This window comes from Tachyglossus aculeatus, chromosome 2 (genome assembly GCF_015852505.1).
Source record: "Tachyglossus aculeatus isolate mTacAcu1 chromosome 2, mTacAcu1.pri, whole genome shotgun sequence".
Classification (NCBI taxonomy): domain Eukaryota; kingdom Metazoa; phylum Chordata; class Mammalia; order Monotremata; family Tachyglossidae; genus Tachyglossus; species Tachyglossus aculeatus.
The window spans coordinates 40,472,396-40,493,269 of record NC_052067.1 but is presented as its reverse complement, the minus strand read 5'-3'; the positions used below and the strand labels follow the sequence as shown (position 1 = coordinate 40,493,269).

Below are 20,874 nucleotides of genomic sequence, written 5' to 3'. Positions count from 1 at the left end.
GATACAAGGTGATCAGGTTGTCCCACGTGGGGCTCACAATCTTCATCCCCATTTGACAGATGAGGGAACTGAGGCTCAGAGAAGTGAAGTGACTTGCCCAAGATCACACAGCAGACATGTGGTGGAGCCAGGATTCAAACCCATGACCTTTGACTCCAAAGCCCGTGCTCTTTCCACTGAGCCACACTGCTTCTCAACCTCAGCCAGTGCTACATGGGCAGAGAAAGTGTCTGCGGTTGTATTTTACTCTCCCAAGTGCTTAGTATGTGCTTTGCACACAGTAAGCACTCAGTAAATATTATTATTATTAATATTAATAATACTAATATATTCTATATAAATATCAATATATATGAGGGCATATTTGATGCCTTCCACCCTGTGGGAACATTGTAAAAAAGAAGAACAAAAGTGGTCCCATTGCTTTAGATCTTCATCAATGGGGATGCCACAATCTCTCTTGGTAAATCAGCCAAGAGTTTTATCATGCTAAAAAGTCAAAAAAGTTTTCTCTTTTCTACCTAATCAAAATTTCTGTAACTTTTGCTTAATCCCACCTCTTCTTATTTGTTTCTCAGCAAGTGTAGACAGGAGACATGATCAGCTCCCTGTAGGTGAAAAAAACCCTAACTGTCTTTTAGTAGGTTTGTGGTTTTTTAGCAATCAATCAGTCAAGCAAACAATGGTATTTATTGAGTGCTATGTGCACAGCACTGTTCTATACACTTGGGAAACTTTGATACAAAAGAATTACCAGAAGGGGTGACAGACATTAATATGAAGAAATCAGTAATTTATGATGAATAATTGAAATATACTTACATAAGTGCTGTGCTGCTGGTGATGGGGAGAATTTCAAATGTCCAAAGGTCACAGATTGAAGTGCATCAATGGTGCAAGAAGGAGAGTGAGCCGAGGAAATGAGAGCTTAGTCAGGGAAGGCTTCATGGAGAAGATGCAACCTTAACTGTGCTTTCATGGGGAGGAAACACCACTGACCTACTTGTAAACAATTACAGGTTATGTCACCTGTACAGATGGAATTTATGGCCCAGTCCCTTTGAACCCTACAAACAGCTATGCCAATTAGTCCTGGCCCATCTGCCTTGCCTGATCTCCTTGACTCTGATCACTAACGGGGAAGGTTTGGTGAAAATACGACAGGCCATTTTGGGGCCTGAAACTATCTGTAAGGATGGAAGTCAGTATGAACGATGTGATCTATTCCACTAGGAATAGCTGCTGACTTCCGGGGTAACTTTGGATGAGTGAAGTAGCCTCTCCTGGCCTCAGTTTACCCATTAGAACTCACCCTCCCCGCAGCCTCAGGCTTGGGGAGGAATGACGGGCTAGTGTTTCTTGAAGTTAGGAATTATGGAACATCAACTTAAACTGCAATTTGTGTTTTTTCCCCAGTGAACGTGGAAACTGGCCACCATGAAGGAGAGAGCCTCTCTGTGGGTTAGAGCCAAACTAATCATTTATCTGAGTCTTTGAAGCCCGGCTCTTTGATTTTCCTGGCTAATCTCCACGCAGTGCATCTGTCCCATCGCACACTGTGTTGACAGCCAGATCTGCAGGGACAAAGGTAGAGTGGAGCAAAGAGCGCTGTCTGTTAAATCCAAGCGGCAAGGTGTTGGAGGATTTAATAAAACATGATGATACCTTCCCATCATACCCTGGAAGAGCCTCCTTTTCTGTCACCTGTCCTGCTGCCGAAGAGCTAAGAAAACAGTCCAAATCAGGGGGACATCCCCAATTCTTCCATAACACAGGAGCTGGGCTCTTTCAGGACTTCAAGTTAAGAAACACACTTTGTAATATTCCCCTTGTGCCCCATGGCCTAATGGAAAGAACACTTATTATATTCATAATTTATTATATCAGTAACTTATTAATTTATATTAATGTCTGTTTCCCCCTCTAGACTGCAAACTTGCTTTTTTAAAAAATGGTATTTGTTAAGTGCTTACTATGTTCCAGGGACTATACTGAAGTGCTGGGGTAGATAGAAGCTAGTCAGGTTAGACAAAGTCCACATCCCACACGGGGCTCACAGACTTAGTCCCCATTTTACAGATGAGGTAATTGAGGCACAGAGAAGTGAAGTGACTTGTCCAAGGTCACAAAGCAGATAAGTGGCAGAGCCAGGGTTAGAACCAAGGTCCTTCTGAGTTCCGGGCCCATACTCTATTCGATAGGCCAAAAGGCAGGGAACATGTCTATCAACTCTGTTATATTGTGTTCTCCCAAGTGCTTAGTTCAGTAAGTGCTCAATAAATACCACTGATTGACTGATTGAGCATGGGCCTGGGTTGTAATCCCAACTCCTCCACTCGCCTGTTGTATGACCTTGGGCAAGTCAGTTAATGTCTTTGAGACTCAGTTGTCCCATCTGTACAATGGGGAAGAAATACCCTCTTTCCCTCCGCATTAGTCCTCTGAGATCCACTTGGGCCAGGGACTGGAAACCGATCTGCTTAAATAGTATCTATCCCATTTCTTGGCAGATAGTAAGCGCTCAACAAAGGCCACAGGTATTATCACTAATAACTGTTGCTCCTAACACCAAGTGGCACTGTATCCAGAGAGCCAAGTGTCATCGGAAGAACATGCCCTACCTCTGATGCTGGCTCCTAGTCGAAATGGATTGAGGAGTTAGGAATTACGGAATGTCAGCATCAACACACATCTGGGCAGAACTGAGTGGATTCAGCACAAAAGCCCAATGATTTCACCTGTCGTCGTCTGAAGTAGGAGAAAGTCGTTGCTGTCAGATGATCCTGCTGGTCTAGGGGTTTCCTTCATGTTTATGTAATGACGTGTAACGTCAAGCCGGCCAGAACTTGGCAACGAGGAAACGGGCGCAGTGAAGTGTGCAGACTGGATTGATGCCGGGTGGATACCCGCTTAACTCTCCTCCGACCCAACCTCACCCAAACCCTAGGCAGGACACCCAGGGCTGGAGACAAGCAAGACAGTAATCGTCGATGATAACTTCGTCAGGGTGACTGTGAATCTCAGAAACCAAACCGAGTTGATGGGGAAAAAATCAGAGGAATATCTACCATGAAACAGAAAAAGCCTATTGAAGATCCTCATGGAAGAAGGTAAGTTAGAAATGGACTGTCCTGCCAGGCCAAAACTGAGATGTTTTTTTATCTGTTTGTTTTTGTGGCACTAGTTAAATGCTTACTTGGTGCCAGGCACTGTTCTAAGCACTGGGATAGATACAAGGTAATAAGGTTGGGCACAATCTATGTCCCACATGGGGTTCACAATTGTAAGCCCCATTTTACAGATGAGGTAACTGAGGCACAGAGAAGTTGAGAGATTTGCCTAAAGCCACTCAGCAGAAAAGGGGTGGAGCCAGGACTAGAACCCAGGTCCTTCTGACTCCCGGGCCTGGGCTCTACCCAGTAGGCCAAGCTGTTCTGCTAAACAGGACCCCCCAGGCCCCTGGGCATAAGCATCTTAGCGTTCATCGCAGCTTTCACCAGGCACCACCTTCCCATCTCAATCGTTCTCTTCGGGGTGGATGTGAATTCTGAGCCAGAGAGGTCTGAAATTCCAATGTGCATTTCCGAACTGGAAATTCATTCAGTTGTATTTATCGTGCGCAACGCACCATACTAAACGCTTGGGAGACTATAACAGTAAACGCACACAGTCCCTGCCCACAGTGGTCTTTTGTTCTAGAGGAAATACTTCAGTTCAATTGTTAAAGAGCTATACCCGCCCAGCTAAGCTAGGGCTTTCTAAATGAGAAGCAGTGTGGCTTAGTGGAAAGAGCCCGGGCTTGGGAGTCAGAGGTCGTGGGTTCTAATTCTGGCTCTGTCACTTATCAGTTGAGTGACTTTGGTCGAGTCACTTAACTTCTCTAAGCCACAGTTACCTTGTCTGTAAGCTGGGGATTAAGACTGTGAGCACCAGGGGGGACAACCTGATTACTCTGTATCTATCCCAGTGCTTGGCACATAGTAAGTGCTTAACAAATACCATCATTATTAAATATTGCATAGGAAACCCCACAGAACAACTCCCTAATCGCTCATGACATCTCTTCTTGCAGATAAAATTGGGGTGGATGGACGAGTGGAGAGAAACTCCCGAACTGAAGGTAAAATGGGGATTAAATTTCCTGTCTTTTTTTTCGGGGAGAGATACCTGTCTGCTGCTGTTCTGCTCTGCTTAATTGTTTATTGGGACTAGAACTAGAGTTCTGCTCCGTTTATTTTGTGGATAGAAATTTATCAGCAATGTGATGCAGGGTAGCAGTCCTTATATGGGGAATATATCCCTTCTTCCCCCCACCCTTAAACTGAGAGTCTCTTGTGGGACAGAGACTAGGTCCAAATGGACTATCTATCTTACATCTACCCCAGTACTTAACACATTGTTTGTGTTTCCTCCCTGCCAGCTTTATTTCTTTATTTATTTCAAATTTAAATATACCCTAAAAAGACTAACTCCATGATAAAGGGCAATGCTGTCATCGAGAGCAGAGTCTGGGGGAATTTGTATTTACGTCTGTGATTTATTAGTTGTGAACTTGTCATGAGCAGGGAACATGTCTACCAACTCTGCTATATTGTACTCTCCCAAATGCTTTGTACAGTGCTCTATGCACGAGAGCTCAATAAATACCACTGATTGATTTATTAATTGATTTTAACATGTCTCCCCCACTAGACTGTAAGCTCTGTAAGTGTAAGATAATGTCTATCAACCCAATTGAACTGTACTCTCCCAAGCACTTAGTAAAGTGTTCTAAACACACTAAGTACTCAATAAATACTTGATTGTTTGGTCGATTGAAAAGCAGGAAGGCCATGATATTCCAATCAATACATTTACTGAGCTCCTCCTGAGTGCACAATAGGCTCTTTTTATTTCATGGTATTTGTTAAGTGCTTACTATTTGCCAAACACTGTTCTAAGTGCTCAGGTAGATTCAGGTCAATCAGGTTGGACACAGGCCCTATCCCATATAGGCACACAATCTAAGTAGAAGGGAGAGCAGGGATTGAATACCCATTTTGCAGTAAACTGAGGCATGGAGAAGTGAAGTGACTGGCCCAAGATCACACAGCAGGCAAATGGTGGAGATGGGATTAGAATGCCCCACTCCTCCCCTAGCCCTCCCTGACTGTAAGATCACTGTGGGCAGGGAATGTGTCTGTTTATTGTTGCATTGTACTCTCCCAAGTGCTTAGTACAGTGCTCTGTACTCAGTAAATGCTCAATAAATATGGTTGAATGAATGAATGAATGAAAGTTCCTCTAACTTTCAGGCCCATGCTTGAGAGAGTACACCACAAGCCAGACATATTTCCAACCCTCAAAAGTTTAGAATTCAGTTGAGGAGAAAGGCAGACGATAATTATGTACCAAGACTGGAAGCACAAGGAAGAACAAAGTTGTAACAGGAAGTGATGATGACTGAATCTCCCCAGGAGAATAAATCTCAGTCATTATGCCCCAGTGGATAGAGCATGGGCTTGGGAGTCAGAAGAACCTGGGTTTTAATCCTGGCTCCGCCACTTGTGTGCTGTGTAATCTTGGGTAAGTCACTTCACTTCCCTTCATTGCAGTGACCTCATTTGTAAAATATGGATTAAGACGGTGAGCCCCGTGTGGGACAGGGACTGTGTCCAACCCGATTTGCTTGTGTCTACCCCAGCACTTAGTACAGTGCCTGGCACATTGTAAGCCCTAAATGGATTCCATAAAAAAAGTGTGAGCACCTAAAAGAAGGAATGGATTATAATAAGAGTAGTTTGCACAGTGCCACTGACACCCTCCGCCCTGCCAGCTCTGTTTCATCCGGGCCAGTGAAGGCAGTGGGCATTCAGATGGTCAAGAATTCAGCCCACTGCAATGGATCTGCAAATAGTTTTTCTTACTGGATCCATTTTGATCTAGTTCTGCAGTAACGCTATAGCCCAGTAAGCAGTTGTCATGGTAGCCACTGGTATCTTTGTTGCCCGCACTAGCCAGGTATCTGTCAGAATTCCTGCTGGATCCGTCCACCTTGCTGAATGTCCTTAGGTGGGATTTTGGTCAGAAATCTTCATGACGGAAGGCCTAGGTCCCCACCAGGCATTTCCCTACTTGCACAGTCAAGATTAATGACAATAATACTAATGTTTGTGGTATTTGGAGAAGCAGTGTGGCTCAGTGGAAAGAGCCCGGGCTTTGGAGTCAGAGGTCATGGGTTCAAATCCTGGCTCCACCAATTTTCAGCTGTGTGACTTTGGGCAAGTCACTTCACTTCTCCAGGCCCCAGTTTCCTTATCTGTAAAATGGGGATGAATCCTGTGAGCCCCACGTGGGAAAGCCTGATTACCTTGTAACCCCCCCCCAGTGCTTAGAACAGTGCTTTGCACATAGTAAGTGCTTAATAAATGACATTATTATTATTATCATTATTTGTTAAGTGCTTACTATGTGCCAAGCAGTGTTCTATGCAATGGAGTAGATACAAGATAATCAGGTTGGACACAGTTCCTGTCACCCATGGGGCTCACAGATTTAATCTCCATTTTACAGGTGAGGTACCTGAGGCTCAGAGAAGGGAAGTGACTTGTCCCAAGGTCACACAGCAGACAAGTGGCGGGGCCAGAATTATTACCCAGGTTCTTCTGATTCCCACGCCTGTGCACTTGGTACGGTACTTTGTGCACAGTAAGCGCTTAAAAAATACCATTGATAGCTTGATTTAGTAGGGAAGAAGTTCCAAGGTAAGAAATAGTATGAGAGCAAGGAGCTGGAGGCAAGAGAAGTAAGCAAAGTACCATCCAGAAGGTGAGTTTGAGAGGCTTGGAAAGTATCAGCCAATATGTAAGATCGAGAGAGTGGGTGAAGACCAAGAAGCCAATTGTGAGGAGTTTTGCTGGATTCTTAAGGTCAATTATATTTACTGAGTGCTTACTGTGTGCAGAGCACTGTACTAAGTGTTCGGGAGAGTTCAATAGAAGAAACAGACACATTTCCTGCCCACAGTGAGCTTACGGTCTAGAGGGGGAGAAGGACATTAATATAGGGTCATGGGAAGCCACTGACGCTGGTTGAGGTGTGGAGAGATATATGCAAAAAAAAGTTTCCAGAAAAAAAATCCAGGCAGTAATTTGCAGTGTAGGCTGAAGAGAGGAGATGCTGAGGGTAGAATGAGACCAGAATGAAACAAATATAATAATAATAATAATGATGACATTTATTAAGCACTTACTATGTGCAAAGCACTGTTCTAAGCTCAGGATATGGTTAGTTTAACCAAGATTTGTACTCTTCCAAAAGCTCAGCACAGTTCTCTGCCCACCGTAGGTACTTAATAAATGAATGCAGTGGGAGTTCGACATATGAGAAAATCTATAAACTGGAGAGGCATAATTGAGGCACACTAAGAGTTTGAGCTGGGCTTGAGTGGGAGAAGAGAGAGAATTGGTGAGGGAATTGGCTGAAAGAGAGACTTGAAGCTGAAGGGCAGATAAAGGCTTCAATTGTTGAGGTGGTCTCCACAGAATATCCCTGAAAGATGAGTAACTTGGTACTCTACTTCCTTACACCAGACACTGATCCTTTCTCCATAAGTCTGAGGAGACCTACATAACCCAAGAGGCAATCCAAAAATATCATATCTTGGCATGAAAGACTTAGTTTCCCCATCCTAGGTCTCATAAAAGGGAGACACCAGTTAACGGAATTAGCCGTGTTCCTTTACTCTTTGTGCAGATGATAAGAAAGGGAAGAAAATTCCAGGGAAGCAAAACCTGAAGGTGGAGTCCTGCATGAACAACAGGGAGACCCACTCCAGCAAGAGAAAGAAAGAAGGTGGCAGCAGCCAGGAAGAAAGCAAAAGAGGGGATAAAACCAGATCTCCCCGGAGGAAGAGAGCTGTCCGGAGGAAACACCGAGAGGAAATTGGGGATGAGGAATGGGAGAACAACTGCCAGGAGGGTGAAAGTCCGGGTCAGAAGGGTTCTTGCAAAGTACAGAAGGAGGACAAAAATAAGGCAAAGCAAATAAAAAGAAAGGAAGAGAAGAAAAAAAAGCAGACGAAAACCAGGTGAAACGTTAGTTTCAGAAGTGCTTCCTCTCTACCCTCACCTCTCCCTCTCTCCCCTGCCACAGGACAGCGATATGCATTGTGTCCTTTTCAAAAACAGGATCATAATTACCTGACTCCCGTACGTTTAGCTCCTAGTTCTGGAATATTGATCATCTGTCTGGTGGATTTTCCTGGCTCCTTGTTCGTTTCCATACCTTTGGCAAAGCTGTGACAGGTTAGCCCTTCCATCAGAGTTTAGAAATGGGAAGAGAAAGATGGAAGCAAGATTGTTAAAGTGATTTCTTGTTTATAACTGTGATCCAAAGGTCAGAACGCAAGTGATCCCAAGGGAAGCAGCATGGCCTAGTGAAAACAGCATGGCCTGAGAGTCAGGGGACCTGGGTTCTAATCCCAGTTCTGCCCAATGTAGGCTTTGTGAACTTGGACAGGTCACTTCTCTGTGCCTCAGTTACCTCATCTTTAAAATGGAGATTAAGACTGTGAGCCCCAGCTGGGACATGTACTTTGTCCAACCTGATTAGCTTTTATCTACCTCAAAGCTCAGTACAGTTCCTGGTACATAATAAGTGCTTAACAAATACCATTAAAAAAAAATGGAGCAGCAGTCATCTTAAAGTGAACCCAATTTTTCTTCTGATAATAAGGGGTCTCCCTTTATATCTGTAAACTCCTTCATCTTACCATCATAGCTGCAGGCTATACCCATTCTTTAGGCCTGGTCATCAGGTTGAGCTGCCCAAGTCTAAGAGGTGCAACTAAAAATGTAATGCAAGTCCTTTTCACTAACCCTCAGTTCTTCCCTCCCATCCTCTCCTAGCAATTCCGTCTCTGTATCCACCTCTTCTGATGAGGAGTCCATGTCAGAGGAGGAGCTGGCTCGCATCATGGAACGGGTAGATGAAAAGAAGAAACTCATATCCACTATGAGGAATAAACCCTGGAGGATGATGAAGAAATTGGAAGTGCTCAGGTAACAGCAATAATAATTATGGTATTTGTTAAGTGTTTACTAAACGGCATGCACTATACTAAATGCCAAAGTATCAGATCGGACATAGTCTCCGTCCCACATGAGGCTAACAATATAAGGCGGAGGGAGAACAGGAGTTGAATCCCCATTTTACAAATGAAGAAGTTGAAGCGCAGAGAAGTTAAGTGACTTGCCCAAAGTCACACAGAAGGCATGAGCAGAGCTGGAATTAGAACCCAGTTCCTGAACTCCCAGACCTGTTCTTCTTTCACTGGTCACTCATTCTACCTAGATTTGGTCTTTTGGCACCAAGGACCCAGGTCTCTCTCTCTTTATCTCTCTTTCTCACTCTCTCTCGCTTTATCTCACTCCTGCTCTCTCTCTCTCCCCACCCCACTCAATTTGCCTTGGCTCAAACACATCCCTCCTTCACACTGATTCATTCCTCATCTTCTCAACCTTTGAGGTTCTTTAACTGACTTGAACAGTGAGATTGAAAACCCATTTCAACAGCTGTTGTTCTCTGTTTGCTGTGTTAACAAAAGGGGCCTTTTGCTGAATAGGGTGGGAAAAATAGCACATTGAAAACTAAAATATAAAACTAAATATATACAGTTTGATAATATAAAGTTCAGAATCTTTCATCGTTGGTATATGATTACACTGCTAGTGATCATATAATTGGATTCATGTGTCTTTGGCCACTGTTTTTTAAAATATTTATATTGTTTTGGTCATTTTTTTTTACTCTTCAGGAAAACATTAGTATACTTCACATGACTTCCTATGGGAAAACTTTACTTTATTTAGTATTCTATCCTTTAGCCCTCGATTCTCATGGAACCAGTGAAAATGATGATATTTGTTAGGCACTTAATCTGTTTCAAGCAATGTACTAAGCACTGGGGTAGATACACGATAAACAAGTTGGACGTCACGTGGGGCTCACAGGCTAAATGGGAGGGAGAACAGACATTTAGTCCCCATTTTACAGATGAGAAAACTGAGGCACAGGGAAGTTAAATGACTTGCCCAAATTCAGTCAGTCAGTCAATCAATCATTCATATTTAGAATGCCTGTGTTCTGAACATTGTACTAAGTGCTGGGGAGAGTATTGTATAACATAGCTGGTCGACATGTTCCCTGCCCAAGCAAATGGCAGAGCTGGGATTAAGACTCAGGTTCTCTGACTCCCAAGCCCGTGCTTTATCCACTAGGCCAGGCTGCTTTATGTGATCATCATCCCTTCTCCCACTTTGACGCTGAAGGATTCTGTTTTTCTGTGTTGAATCGGGGTGGAAGTTTGAGGTCTCCCCGGTGCTTCACAGCTGAGGGCTCAATGTCCTCTTCAAAAAATTGTTCTCCCACTGAAGGGTACATGGAAGACAGATTGCTTGAATCCTGTGGGCCCAGGATCACCCCATTGTTTAAAGGGTAATAATGTCAGTCATCTGTACCCTTTCACAACTAAGATTTCTTTAATGTTCCATTTTAATTAAGCGCCTGCCCTATTTTTTAACTAGGGAGGCACAAGCTTTTGTCGAGAAGTTTGAAGGAGCATTAGGAAAGGGAAAAGGCAAGAAATTCTACGCTTATAAAATGATGATGACCAAGGTAGGTGCCAAGCGATGTCATGACTTGGTTTCTGGGTGACACGTGAGGTTTCATCATCAGCATCCTTTATCCTTCTTCAACACATTGGGTCCTAAGATCTCAGTGGTGATTTCTGAGGATCACTCAAGAACACCCAAGACTCAACCTGGAAACATGGCAGCGTGAAAGATTTCCGCGTGATATATGGGGAAGCTGAGGTTGAGACCTAAGGAGACCAGGCCAAGGTCACGCAACACATAAGAGGATGAACCTGAATCCCAAACCCAGGTCCCTCTCTCCCAGGCTCCTCAGATCATTCTGCCTGGTTCTCTTCATTGGGTAGAAATGTACTATATCTAGACATTGTTTCATCTCCAGTGAACATGCCTTTTTCACTCAACGGAGCATATGGGAGGTTGCACCCTGCTCCATAATGAGCAGGACTCTCCATTGTAGCTGCCAATCCAGCAGTAAGAATCCACCATTATTTCTTAGTATTAACTTGACAATTTTGCATTGAAAAAGCAGTGTCTTGAGCAACAATAGAAAGTCCACCAGGTTCTGATGCTGATACCACAACCATCCATAATCTCTGGGTTCTAGCCAAGATATCCTCATCTCTGAAAGTGTGAATGTGTATGTGTTTGTGTGTGTGTGACAGAGAGAAAGAGAGAGAGACAAGGGAAGGGTGAAGGATTCACACATGTGGTGATAGGTGGTGGGGAGAAGGAAGATATAAGCTTCTTCCACTAGCACACACAGGGAATATTTTTATCAGTCAATTAATCAATGAACTTCATTTAGCATTTACTAGAGGCAGAGCACTGTACTAACCTCTGGTGAGATTATAATATAGTTACAAGACACAATCCCTGCTCTCAAAGAGTTCACAGTGTAAGCAAGGGGACAGAATCACACATTTTTTTTAAGTCACTCCATCTGAGATGCCCTAGAGGACACTTTCCTTTCTTAGTTCAAAGAATACTCTTATTATTTCACATGTAATTCTTAGAGGGTTATTGTTATTATTTATAATAATCCTGATGATGATAAATGCAAGCGTTATGAAGAAGCACCTACAATGAACAGGGCTCAGGCAAGGGGAAGCATAAAAAAGGCAAAGTTAAGATTTGTATAATGCAGATAGTCTCCAGGCAACTAATGTGCTTTCAGACTAGATACCTTTGCCAGGAAAATTGATCATAAGCAGAAGCAAGCTTTGAGCAAACTGTAAGGGCCAAAAATTATCTTCCATGTAATCCTACTATGGAGCCTCAATTTAGCTTAGTCCTTTCCTACTTTGATTTAAGGGATGTATGAGATTCATCCTTCTTTTAGAAAGTCATAGTTTTATGATGTTTTGATGCTTTTAGAGTTCTAACTCACATTGTCAATCATTTATTCATTCATTCGATTGCATCTCAACTGTCCAAATAAGCTCTGCACTAGATTTATGCCCTGAGAAAGTGAATATGTGGAAATCGAACCCAGCAGACTTTCCTAAGGAAGGGTTACATTCCAAACTGAAAGCAAGCAGCTTTTTCATTTGGAAGAAATTAAAAATATGGCTTTCAAACACAACGGCATAAGCCAGTAGTTTCTTCAGCAAATCCCTCCATTTTCTTTACCCATTTCTGGAAAGTTGTAAGGGAATGTGATGGAGGGGGTAGTGGGGTGGGAGAAGAGGAAAGGAAAGGGAGAGTATTACAGTGCATTCAAATAATAATAATAATAACATAAATAATAATTGTGGTCATTGTTAAGCTCTTACTATGTGCCAAGAACTGTTCTAAGCAACAGATTGGACAAAGTTCACAGCATAAAGAGGAGGGGGAAAGAAATAATTAATCCCCATTTTACAGGTGAGGAAACTGAGGCACACTGACTTGCCCAAGAGAAGATTACCTCATCTATAAAATGGGGATTAAGACTGCGAGTCCCATGTAGGATAGGGCCTGTGTCAAACTCGATTTGCTTGTGTCCACTCCAGTGCTTAGTACAGTGCCTGGCACATAGTAAGCGCTTAACAAATTCCACAATTACTATTATTATTATTATTATTAAAATAGGGTAAAAATTGGCTGAGATGGTGGTGACAGACAAATCTATTTCTTTGTTTCAGAAATGGGTCAAGTTTAAGAGAGATTTCGATAATTTCAAGACTCAGTGTATTCCATGGGAAATGAAGATCAAAGAGATTGAAAGTAAGGGTGGACTTCTCCACAGCCAGGGGGCTTTCAGACGTTGTGTCTGTTCGGTCTATCTTTCAGGACTCTGACCCCTACGTTCGTCCAATGCAGGTCATTTCGGGTCCTCGGTGGCATCCTACTTTATCTTCCTACGTTGGATGTATGGGATTAACCTGGTTCTTTTTGGGCTGATTTTTGGGCTAGTGATCATTCCAGAGGTAAGAGAGGTGTTGCCTGGCTTTGGGTTAGTATCTTCTCCTGCTTCCCCTCGGTCTGGGGAGGCTCACAAACAATGACACCCTTGACCCCTGTTGATGGAGGTAAGTGGCCCCTCCTTCCCTTCCTCTGGGAAGTGGAAGGTAACAGGGAATTAACAATTGGCCAAAGCCTGAAGGCTGCAGCTGAAGAGACTTGGAGAAGCAGCCTGGCTTAATGGATAGAGCACAGGCCTGCCTGGGAGTTAGAAAGATCTGGGTTCTAATCCCGGCTCTGCCACTTGTCTGCTGTGTGACCTTGGGAAAGCCACTTCTCTTCTTTGTGCCTCAGTTACCTCATCTGTAAAATAGGGATTAAGACTGTGATCTCCATGTAGAGACAATGATAATATAATACAATAATATATAATATAATATAATTACTATTATTATAGTACTTGTTAAGTGTTTACTATATGCCAAGCACTACTCTAAGCACTGGGGTAGATACAGTTAATCAGGTTGGACACAGTCCCTGCACCACATGAAGCTCATACTCATAATCCCTGTTTTACAGATGAGGGAATTGAGGCCCAGAGAAGTTTAGTGAGTTGTCCAAGGTCAAACAGCACACATATGGTGGAGCCGGGATTAGAACTCTGGTCCTTCTGAACCCAGGGGCCTGCAGTTTATCCACTAATCCAGAATACTTCTCAGGCACTGTGTCCAACCTGGTAAGCTTGTGTCTACCCTAGCACTTAGTATAGCATCTATATCATAGTAAATACTTAACAAATGCCATAAAAAATTCCAGATCCTGCTACAAGTAGCAGGAGCATTCCTGCTCTTTAAAATGCCAAAATAACCACTCCTTTCCTGTCCTGAGTAGTAGAGACAACCCAGACTATACATATGAATAGTAACTGTGGCACCAGTTAAGTATTTACTGTGTGCCAGGGACTGTACTAAGCACTGGGATAGATACAAGGTAATAGAGTTGGACACAGTCCCTGTCCTATACAGGGCCCACAGTCATAATCCTCATTTTAGGGATGAGGGAACTGAGGCAGAGAGAAGTGAAGTGACTTGCCCAAGGTCACACAGCAGTCAAATAATGAAGCCGGGATTAGAACCTAAAACCTTCTGACTTTCAGGCCAGTGCACTATCCACTATTCATTCATTCATTCATTCATTCAAATGTATTTATTGAGTGCTTACTGTGTAGAGAGCACTATGCCATCCTGCTTCCCATAACATAACATAATCACATAGCCTTGCATGAGAGTTTTATCAGATGCTCAGAATGGGTCCAAATGTCTATTATAACATGTATTTTCAAGGGCTGTAGTTCTCAGCCTCCTGGAATACCCCCAACTTCTTCTTGGCGAAGGATTCTCTCATCAGTATCCTATAATAACTAGCCGATGGTCATTTTATCACAAATGGCTTAATGAACTTAGTGCACCCAAATCCACCCTATTCCCTCACCTCAACACACTTGGGAAATTGAATTGATCTACTGGAATTCATGGCCCTTAACCTAAATGGTTGACCAGGCTAGAAATGCATACTCTATTATTTTTAATCCCTTTAGACATCACAGTACATTAGCTATGCAGGCTAGTTATGGATATAAAATTAACTTGGCATGACTATATCATAGGAAATCTTGAAAATGATGTGTTACAGTTGATTCATTATTCCCCTTATTTATTAAGAGGTCCTGTCCCCTAACCAGAGGAATTGAAAGGCTGCTGGGGAGTGTGATTAGAGACTCTGGATAGCTCTCATGAGAATAAAGAATAAAAGAAGAATAAAACACACTCAAGGAGCTCAAGTTTCTTGGCATTTGGGAGAGGTAATTCTCCATAGAGGTGGGAGAATGAGGGTGTTCATCTTGGGGTTATTGCTTTACTGGGGGGGAATCGTGGGGAAAAGTATGGAGGACACCCCCCTGCTAAAGTGCCAGAAAATCAGTCCACATGGGTCAACGTCAGCCCGTGGAACCAAGCGCTTAGCACAGTGCTCTGCAAACAGTAAGCACTCAATAAATACGATCGAATGAATGAATGAATGAACCAATTAATCCCGAGCTCAGTCTGGTGTTTAGGGAGTGGAATCCCTGACCTGGTAAGGAATTCCATTTTTTAACTCCCCTCTCCCTTCTTTCCCCTCTCCAAGAAGCTCAGAATTAGTGGCCAATCAGATTATTTCATCCCTGTCTTCACAACCCGCTAAGGGTGAGAAGGGCCTAAGAAATATGCCCACTCAAGCATTGACATTGAGGAGAGAAAAGTCCTGCCCTACTTACACAGTCCCCCCACCCCGCCTCTTTCTCTTTCTCTCTCTCTCTCTCTCTCTCTCTCTCTCTCTCTCTCTCACACACACACACACAAAAAAAAAAAAACCACACACACACAAAAACCACACACACACACCTCCCCAACCCCCATCAACATTCTGAATTCCATGCACCTTCCTCTCTTCTTGGAACCTCCCACCTGCCAAGAGTATCCCGAGTACCTCCCCATGTGCACGACAAATCTCTATAATAATAATGATGGCATTTGTTAAGCGCTTACTATGCTCCAAGCACTGTTCTAAGCACTGGGGGGGATGGAATACAAGGTAATCAGGTTGCCCCACATAGGGCTCAGACTTAATCCCCATTTTACAGATGAGGTAGCTGAGGCCCAGAGAAGTTAAGTGACCTGCCCAAAGTCACACAGCTGACAAGTGGAGGAGCTGGGATTAGAACCCTTGACCTCTGACTCCCAAGCCTGGGCTCTTTCCACTGAGCCACACTGCTTCTCTGGACTGTAAGCTCACCATGGGTGGGAATGTGCCTCCCCCTTCTAGACTGTGAGCCCGCTGTTGGGTAGGGATCGTCTCTATATGTTGCCAATTTGTACTGCCCAAGAGCTTAGTACAGTGCTCTGCACACAGTAAATGCTCAATAAATATGATTGAATGAATGAATGAATTGTTAAACTGTACCTCCCAAGCGCTTAGTACAGTGCCCTGCATACAGTGCGCTCAATAAATTATTGACGGACGGACAGAAGTTGCTGCTAGCCAATAGTCCTACCTCTTTCCAACCGCCTTTCCCATCATTATAGGGCCGATGTGCCCCTCCCAGAACTTTCTAGACTGTGAGCCCACTGTTGGGTAGGGACCGTCTCTAAGTGTTGCCAGCTTGTACTTCCCAAGCGCTTAGTACAGTGCTCTGCAAACAGTAAGCACTCAATAAATGTGATTGAGTGAATGAATGAATGAACCACCTAATAGCCACCCCTCCCCCCGCAAAACACACACACACACACACACCACAAGAAGATGGGGAAATTGACACTGAGTTCTTCAGACGCTCTCCAGCCACCCATGTCCCTCCTTAATATTACACTGAGCTTTCAGGGAGGTAAATTCAGTCTTTGAGATGGGCTAAGGATCAAAAACCCACTGGAAATAAAGTAGAGGATAGATCCTTTGAACCTTCTTACTCAAAGACAAAAGCAGAGAGAAAAAGAAAATCTCAGCTAAAGGAATCAAAAATCAAAAAATGGTCCCAGCATGCGTTTGAAAAGGCCAAACTCGTCTGCCTGCTTCTCTGACCATCAAATGATCTTAGCTCTCTCTGTCCTAATTGTTTTGGCCCTTCAAATTCCTGCTGATCGCCTCCTAACTCTAACTCAAGAGATATGCATCCTTCGAAATAGGATGAAAAAAATAAACCCGAGTGCCCCTAATCCTCAAAGCAGTTCACTACAGATCCTTGCAAATTACTACACCAAAAGGTCCCTCTAACCTCCTGTGTTCCCCAGTTATTTGAAAATGTGAGTAATAGGAGGACAGCTCACAAAAGCCAAGACAGTGGGGAGAGACTGTGAGGTAGACCATTTGTTCCTGTTGCTTTCCATGCATGTTAAATACTTGAATTTTAACTGATTTGGATTTAGCAGAGGAGACAGACTCTGTAACCAGGAATCCCCAGAGGAGTAAGGAGGGGGTGCCAGGAGTCACTGAAGGGAAAAGAACGTGGTTTGTTTGCTTTGTGGTATTTGTTACGCACTTGCTATATGCAAAGCACTGTTCTAAGCGCTGGGGTAGATGCAAGTTTATCACCTGTGGGGTTCCCAGTCTCCAGGTTCTGACTGGATCCCTCCTCTCCTGGGCCAGGTGTTGATGGGAGTGCCTTACGGGAGTATCCCTCGGAAAACGGTGCCCAGAGCCGAAGAAGACAAAGCGATGGACTTTTCTGTGCTTTGGGATTTTGAGGTACAGTCGGGCCCGGGCTTCGTATAACAATAATAATAATAATAATAATAATAATGATGATGGTATTTGTTAAGCATTTCCTACACGTCAGGCACTGTATTAAGTGCTGGGGTAGATACAAAGTAATTGGGTTGGACCCAATCCTTGTTCCACACTGGGCTCACAGTCTTAATCCCCATTTTACAGATGAGGTAAACGAGGCACAGAGAAGTAAAGTGACTTGCCCAGTGTCACACAGCAGACATGTGGCGGGGATGGGAGTAGAACCCAGGTCCTTCTCCAAAAGAGCTGGCAGAAGCAGTCCCTGCCTGTCTACCCCAGTGTTTAGCATAGTGCTTAGCATGTGGTAAGCACTAGAAACAGATCACAATTAATTAATTAGTGATGACATCCAGAGAGTAAGACTATAGCTATAATTCTATTTGTTCTGACGATTTTGACACCTGTTTACACGTTTTGTTTTGTTGTCTGTCTCCCCCTTCTAGACTGTGACCCCGTTGTTGGGTAGGGACCGTCTCTATACATTGCCGACTTGTACTTCCCAAGTGCTTAGTACAGTAAGTGCGCACACAGTAAGCGCTCAATAAATATGATTAAATGAATGACTAGATTCTGCCTGGCTGCACTAAACCAATATAGAATTAGCATATCCTGTTCTCTGGGTTAATCCTCACCATGTTTATTGTGCAGGTTTTAATTATCTAAATTCAGATAAATGAGAGATGGCATTTTATACATTTGAAAGACACAGTGTAGCTGCAGGGGCAGAAAACATCCAAAGCTTTCATGTATCTGTTATTCTGTAGGGTTATATCAAATACTCTGCTCTCTTTTATGGATATTACAACAACCAGAGGACAATTGGGTGGTTGAAGTACAGATTGCCCATGGCGTACTTCATGGTTGGAATCAGTGTCTTTGGCTACAGCCTGATGGTCGTTATCAGATCGTAAGTACGGTTACTTTGTTCAAACCTTTCTTCTCCATTTTCCTCAGAATGAATGTTTTCCTATAGCCCAACCTCAGTCAGTCAATCAATCCTATTTATCGAGTGCTTACTGTGTGCACTGTACTAAGCGCTAGGAAGCCACATGGCCCAGTGGATAGAGGACAGTCTGGGAGTCAGAAGGACCGTGGTTCTAATCCTGGCTCTGCCATTCATCTGCTGTGTGATCTTGGGCAAGTCACGTCACTTCTCTGGGCTTCAGTCACCTCATCTGCAAAATGGGAATCAAGACTATGAGCCCCATGTGGAACAGGGACTGTGTCCAACCTGATAAGCGCTTAGTACAGTGCTCTGCACACAGTAAATGCTCAATAAATATGATTGAATAAATGAATGAATTAGCTTGTAGCTAACCCAGTGCTTAGAACTGTGCTTGACACATAACAAGGGCTTAACAAATACCACAATTATTATTATTATTATTCTAGACTTCTAGACTGTGAACCCACTGTTGGGTAGGGACCGTCTCTATATGTTGCCAACTTATACTTCCCAAGCGCTTAGTACAGTGCTCTGCACACAGTAAGTGCTCAATAAATGCGATTGATTGATTGATTATTATTATTACTATCATGTTCCCTGCCCATACCTAGCGTCTTTGATGCCCCATTGATAAAGTGCCCGATACTTGCCTAATAGAGGACTTGACAGGGTGGTATCCTAGTTCTCAGAGCTCTAAACTCCCAGGGAGAAATTACACCACATGTTATTAGTTTGTTAAAACTCCAGCTCAGCTGAGGTCTCTCCCTTCCAGCCAGTCACTGGAAGACAACTATCTCCCAAATGCCCTTCCTGGGGACCACTCCTGCCTTCACTGACATAGGTTGAAAGGATGGGGATGGAGCTGACTACAGAGGAACTAAAGCTGGTCTTCTGTGGGTATCTCCAATTAACAGATTGTGGACTTTGTATCATGCAGGATGGCAAGCAATGCTCAAGAGAGCACTGGCAATGGCGATGGGGAAAACTTCACTTTCAGCTTCAAAATGTTTACTAGCTGGGACTACTTGATTGGCAACCCAGAAACGGCTGACAACAAGTATGCATCCATCACTACCAGCTTCAAGGTAGCTTCCGATAGCCCGCTTCCCTCTTCTCTGGCCCCTGAGACCTGACCATGTTCTCCCTTCAAGCCCAATTCCCCCATTTTTTATTCGTGAAGCAAATTTAGTGCGATTCGGTTTACGGGCAGAGGGAATGAAAAGAATGTCTCCGAGCTGCCTCTTAGCAGAAACACTAAGCAGAATCACTGCAGAAAAAGCCTGGGCTTCCCTCAACAGTCTTGAGGAAAGATGATCTGTCATGCTTTATTGACCATCATTGCAATTGCCTGTGAGTACAGGGGACTCTGGCTAAATTGGTGTGCAGCCATAATTGGATTGCACCGGCAGTGCTTTCTTCAAAGGATGAAGCACCTGATATGGGTGAAGAGACCAACACCTTATTACCAGCAAACCTGCTTATTTACTATAGGATTTTCATAGACCTAAACTTCTGAAAGAGGCACAAAAGGTCACTCAGTCCAGCCCCCTTCCTCTAAGCTGGTCCATCATCCATCGTCTTTAGGAATGTGGATGCCCCCAATCATCCTTGGTAGTTTGGTTCCATTAATCAATCCTTTTATGGTCAAGATAATTTCCAGTGGAAATCCCCCTTACTGTTTCCTCTTGTTAGGTCTTTTACAGAAATGGAGAACAAACGGATCATCACTGTCTCCATCACAATCATCCACTACTAAAGACAAAAGTTGATTTATTCTTTAGTCTTCTCTGCCCCCAATCAATCAATCAACAGTATTTAATGAGCACTTCCTGCATGCAGGGCACTGTACTAAGCACTTGGGAGAGTACAACACAACAGAGAAGCAGTGTGGCCTAGTGGAAAGAGCACGGGCTTGGGAGTCGGAGGATTTGGATTCTAATTCTGGCTCTGCCACTTGCCTGCTGTCTGACCTTGGGCAAATCGCTTCACCTCTCTGTGCCTCAGTTACCTCATCTATTAAATGGGGATTCAATCCTACTCTCTCATACTTAGACAGTGAGCCCCATGTGAGATAATAATTATGGAATTTGTTAAGAATTTACTGTGTGCCAGGCACTGTTCTAAGTATTGGGGTGTATACAAGCAAATAGGGTTGGATGCAGTCCCGGTCCCATGTTAGGCTCACAGTCTTAATCCCCATTTTACAGATGAGGTAACTGAGGCACAGGGAAGTGAAGTGACTTGCCCAAGGTAATACAGCAGACAGCTGGCAGACCGGGGATTAGAACCCAGGTCCCGCTGACTCCTGAGCCCGTGGGGCCATGCTGCCCCCATCCCTTGTTTGAACTCCGCCCTTGTTTTTAGAGTGCAGTGGCATTATTATCGAGGGTATTGAGGTCTCTAGGTGTCACCATGCATTGATTAATTTTGGAAAGCTCCAGTCCCTGGGTGTGAGGGAGGGAAAAAATGCTAAAAGCTTACAGCGTGATGATCTGTTTCAGAGGAAGGTTCTCCTTAGTTGTTAGGGACCCCTCCACCCCATCCCTCAACAGTGAGACCCTCCCAGATGCAATCAACGGGCATCAGATTTGC

At 43.8% G+C, this 20,874-nt stretch overlaps 1 protein-coding gene across 1 annotated transcript in view; it reads left to right on the top strand.

Moving 5' to 3' along the window:
• Positions 1 to 3,100: 3,100 nt before the first annotated feature.
• Positions 3,101 to 20,874, top strand: part of TMC2 (transmembrane channel like 2) — a 43,575-nt gene continuing 25,801 nt past the window's right edge. The window contains exons 1-10 of the mRNA XM_038761857.1: positions 3,101 to 3,110; positions 4,073 to 4,120; positions 7,735 to 8,068; positions 8,889 to 9,041; positions 10,566 to 10,656; positions 12,758 to 12,839; positions 12,936 to 13,042; positions 17,196 to 17,294; positions 18,101 to 18,243; positions 19,220 to 19,367. Coding sequence (XP_038617785.1) covers positions 3,101 to 3,110; positions 4,073 to 4,120; positions 7,735 to 8,068; positions 8,889 to 9,041; positions 10,566 to 10,656; positions 12,758 to 12,839; positions 12,936 to 13,042; positions 17,196 to 17,294; positions 18,101 to 18,243; positions 19,220 to 19,367 — 1,215 coding nt within the window. The remainder of the gene's footprint in view (positions 3,111 to 4,072; positions 4,121 to 7,734; positions 8,069 to 8,888; positions 9,042 to 10,565; positions 10,657 to 12,757; positions 12,840 to 12,935; positions 13,043 to 17,195; positions 17,295 to 18,100; positions 18,244 to 19,219; positions 19,368 to 20,874) is intronic.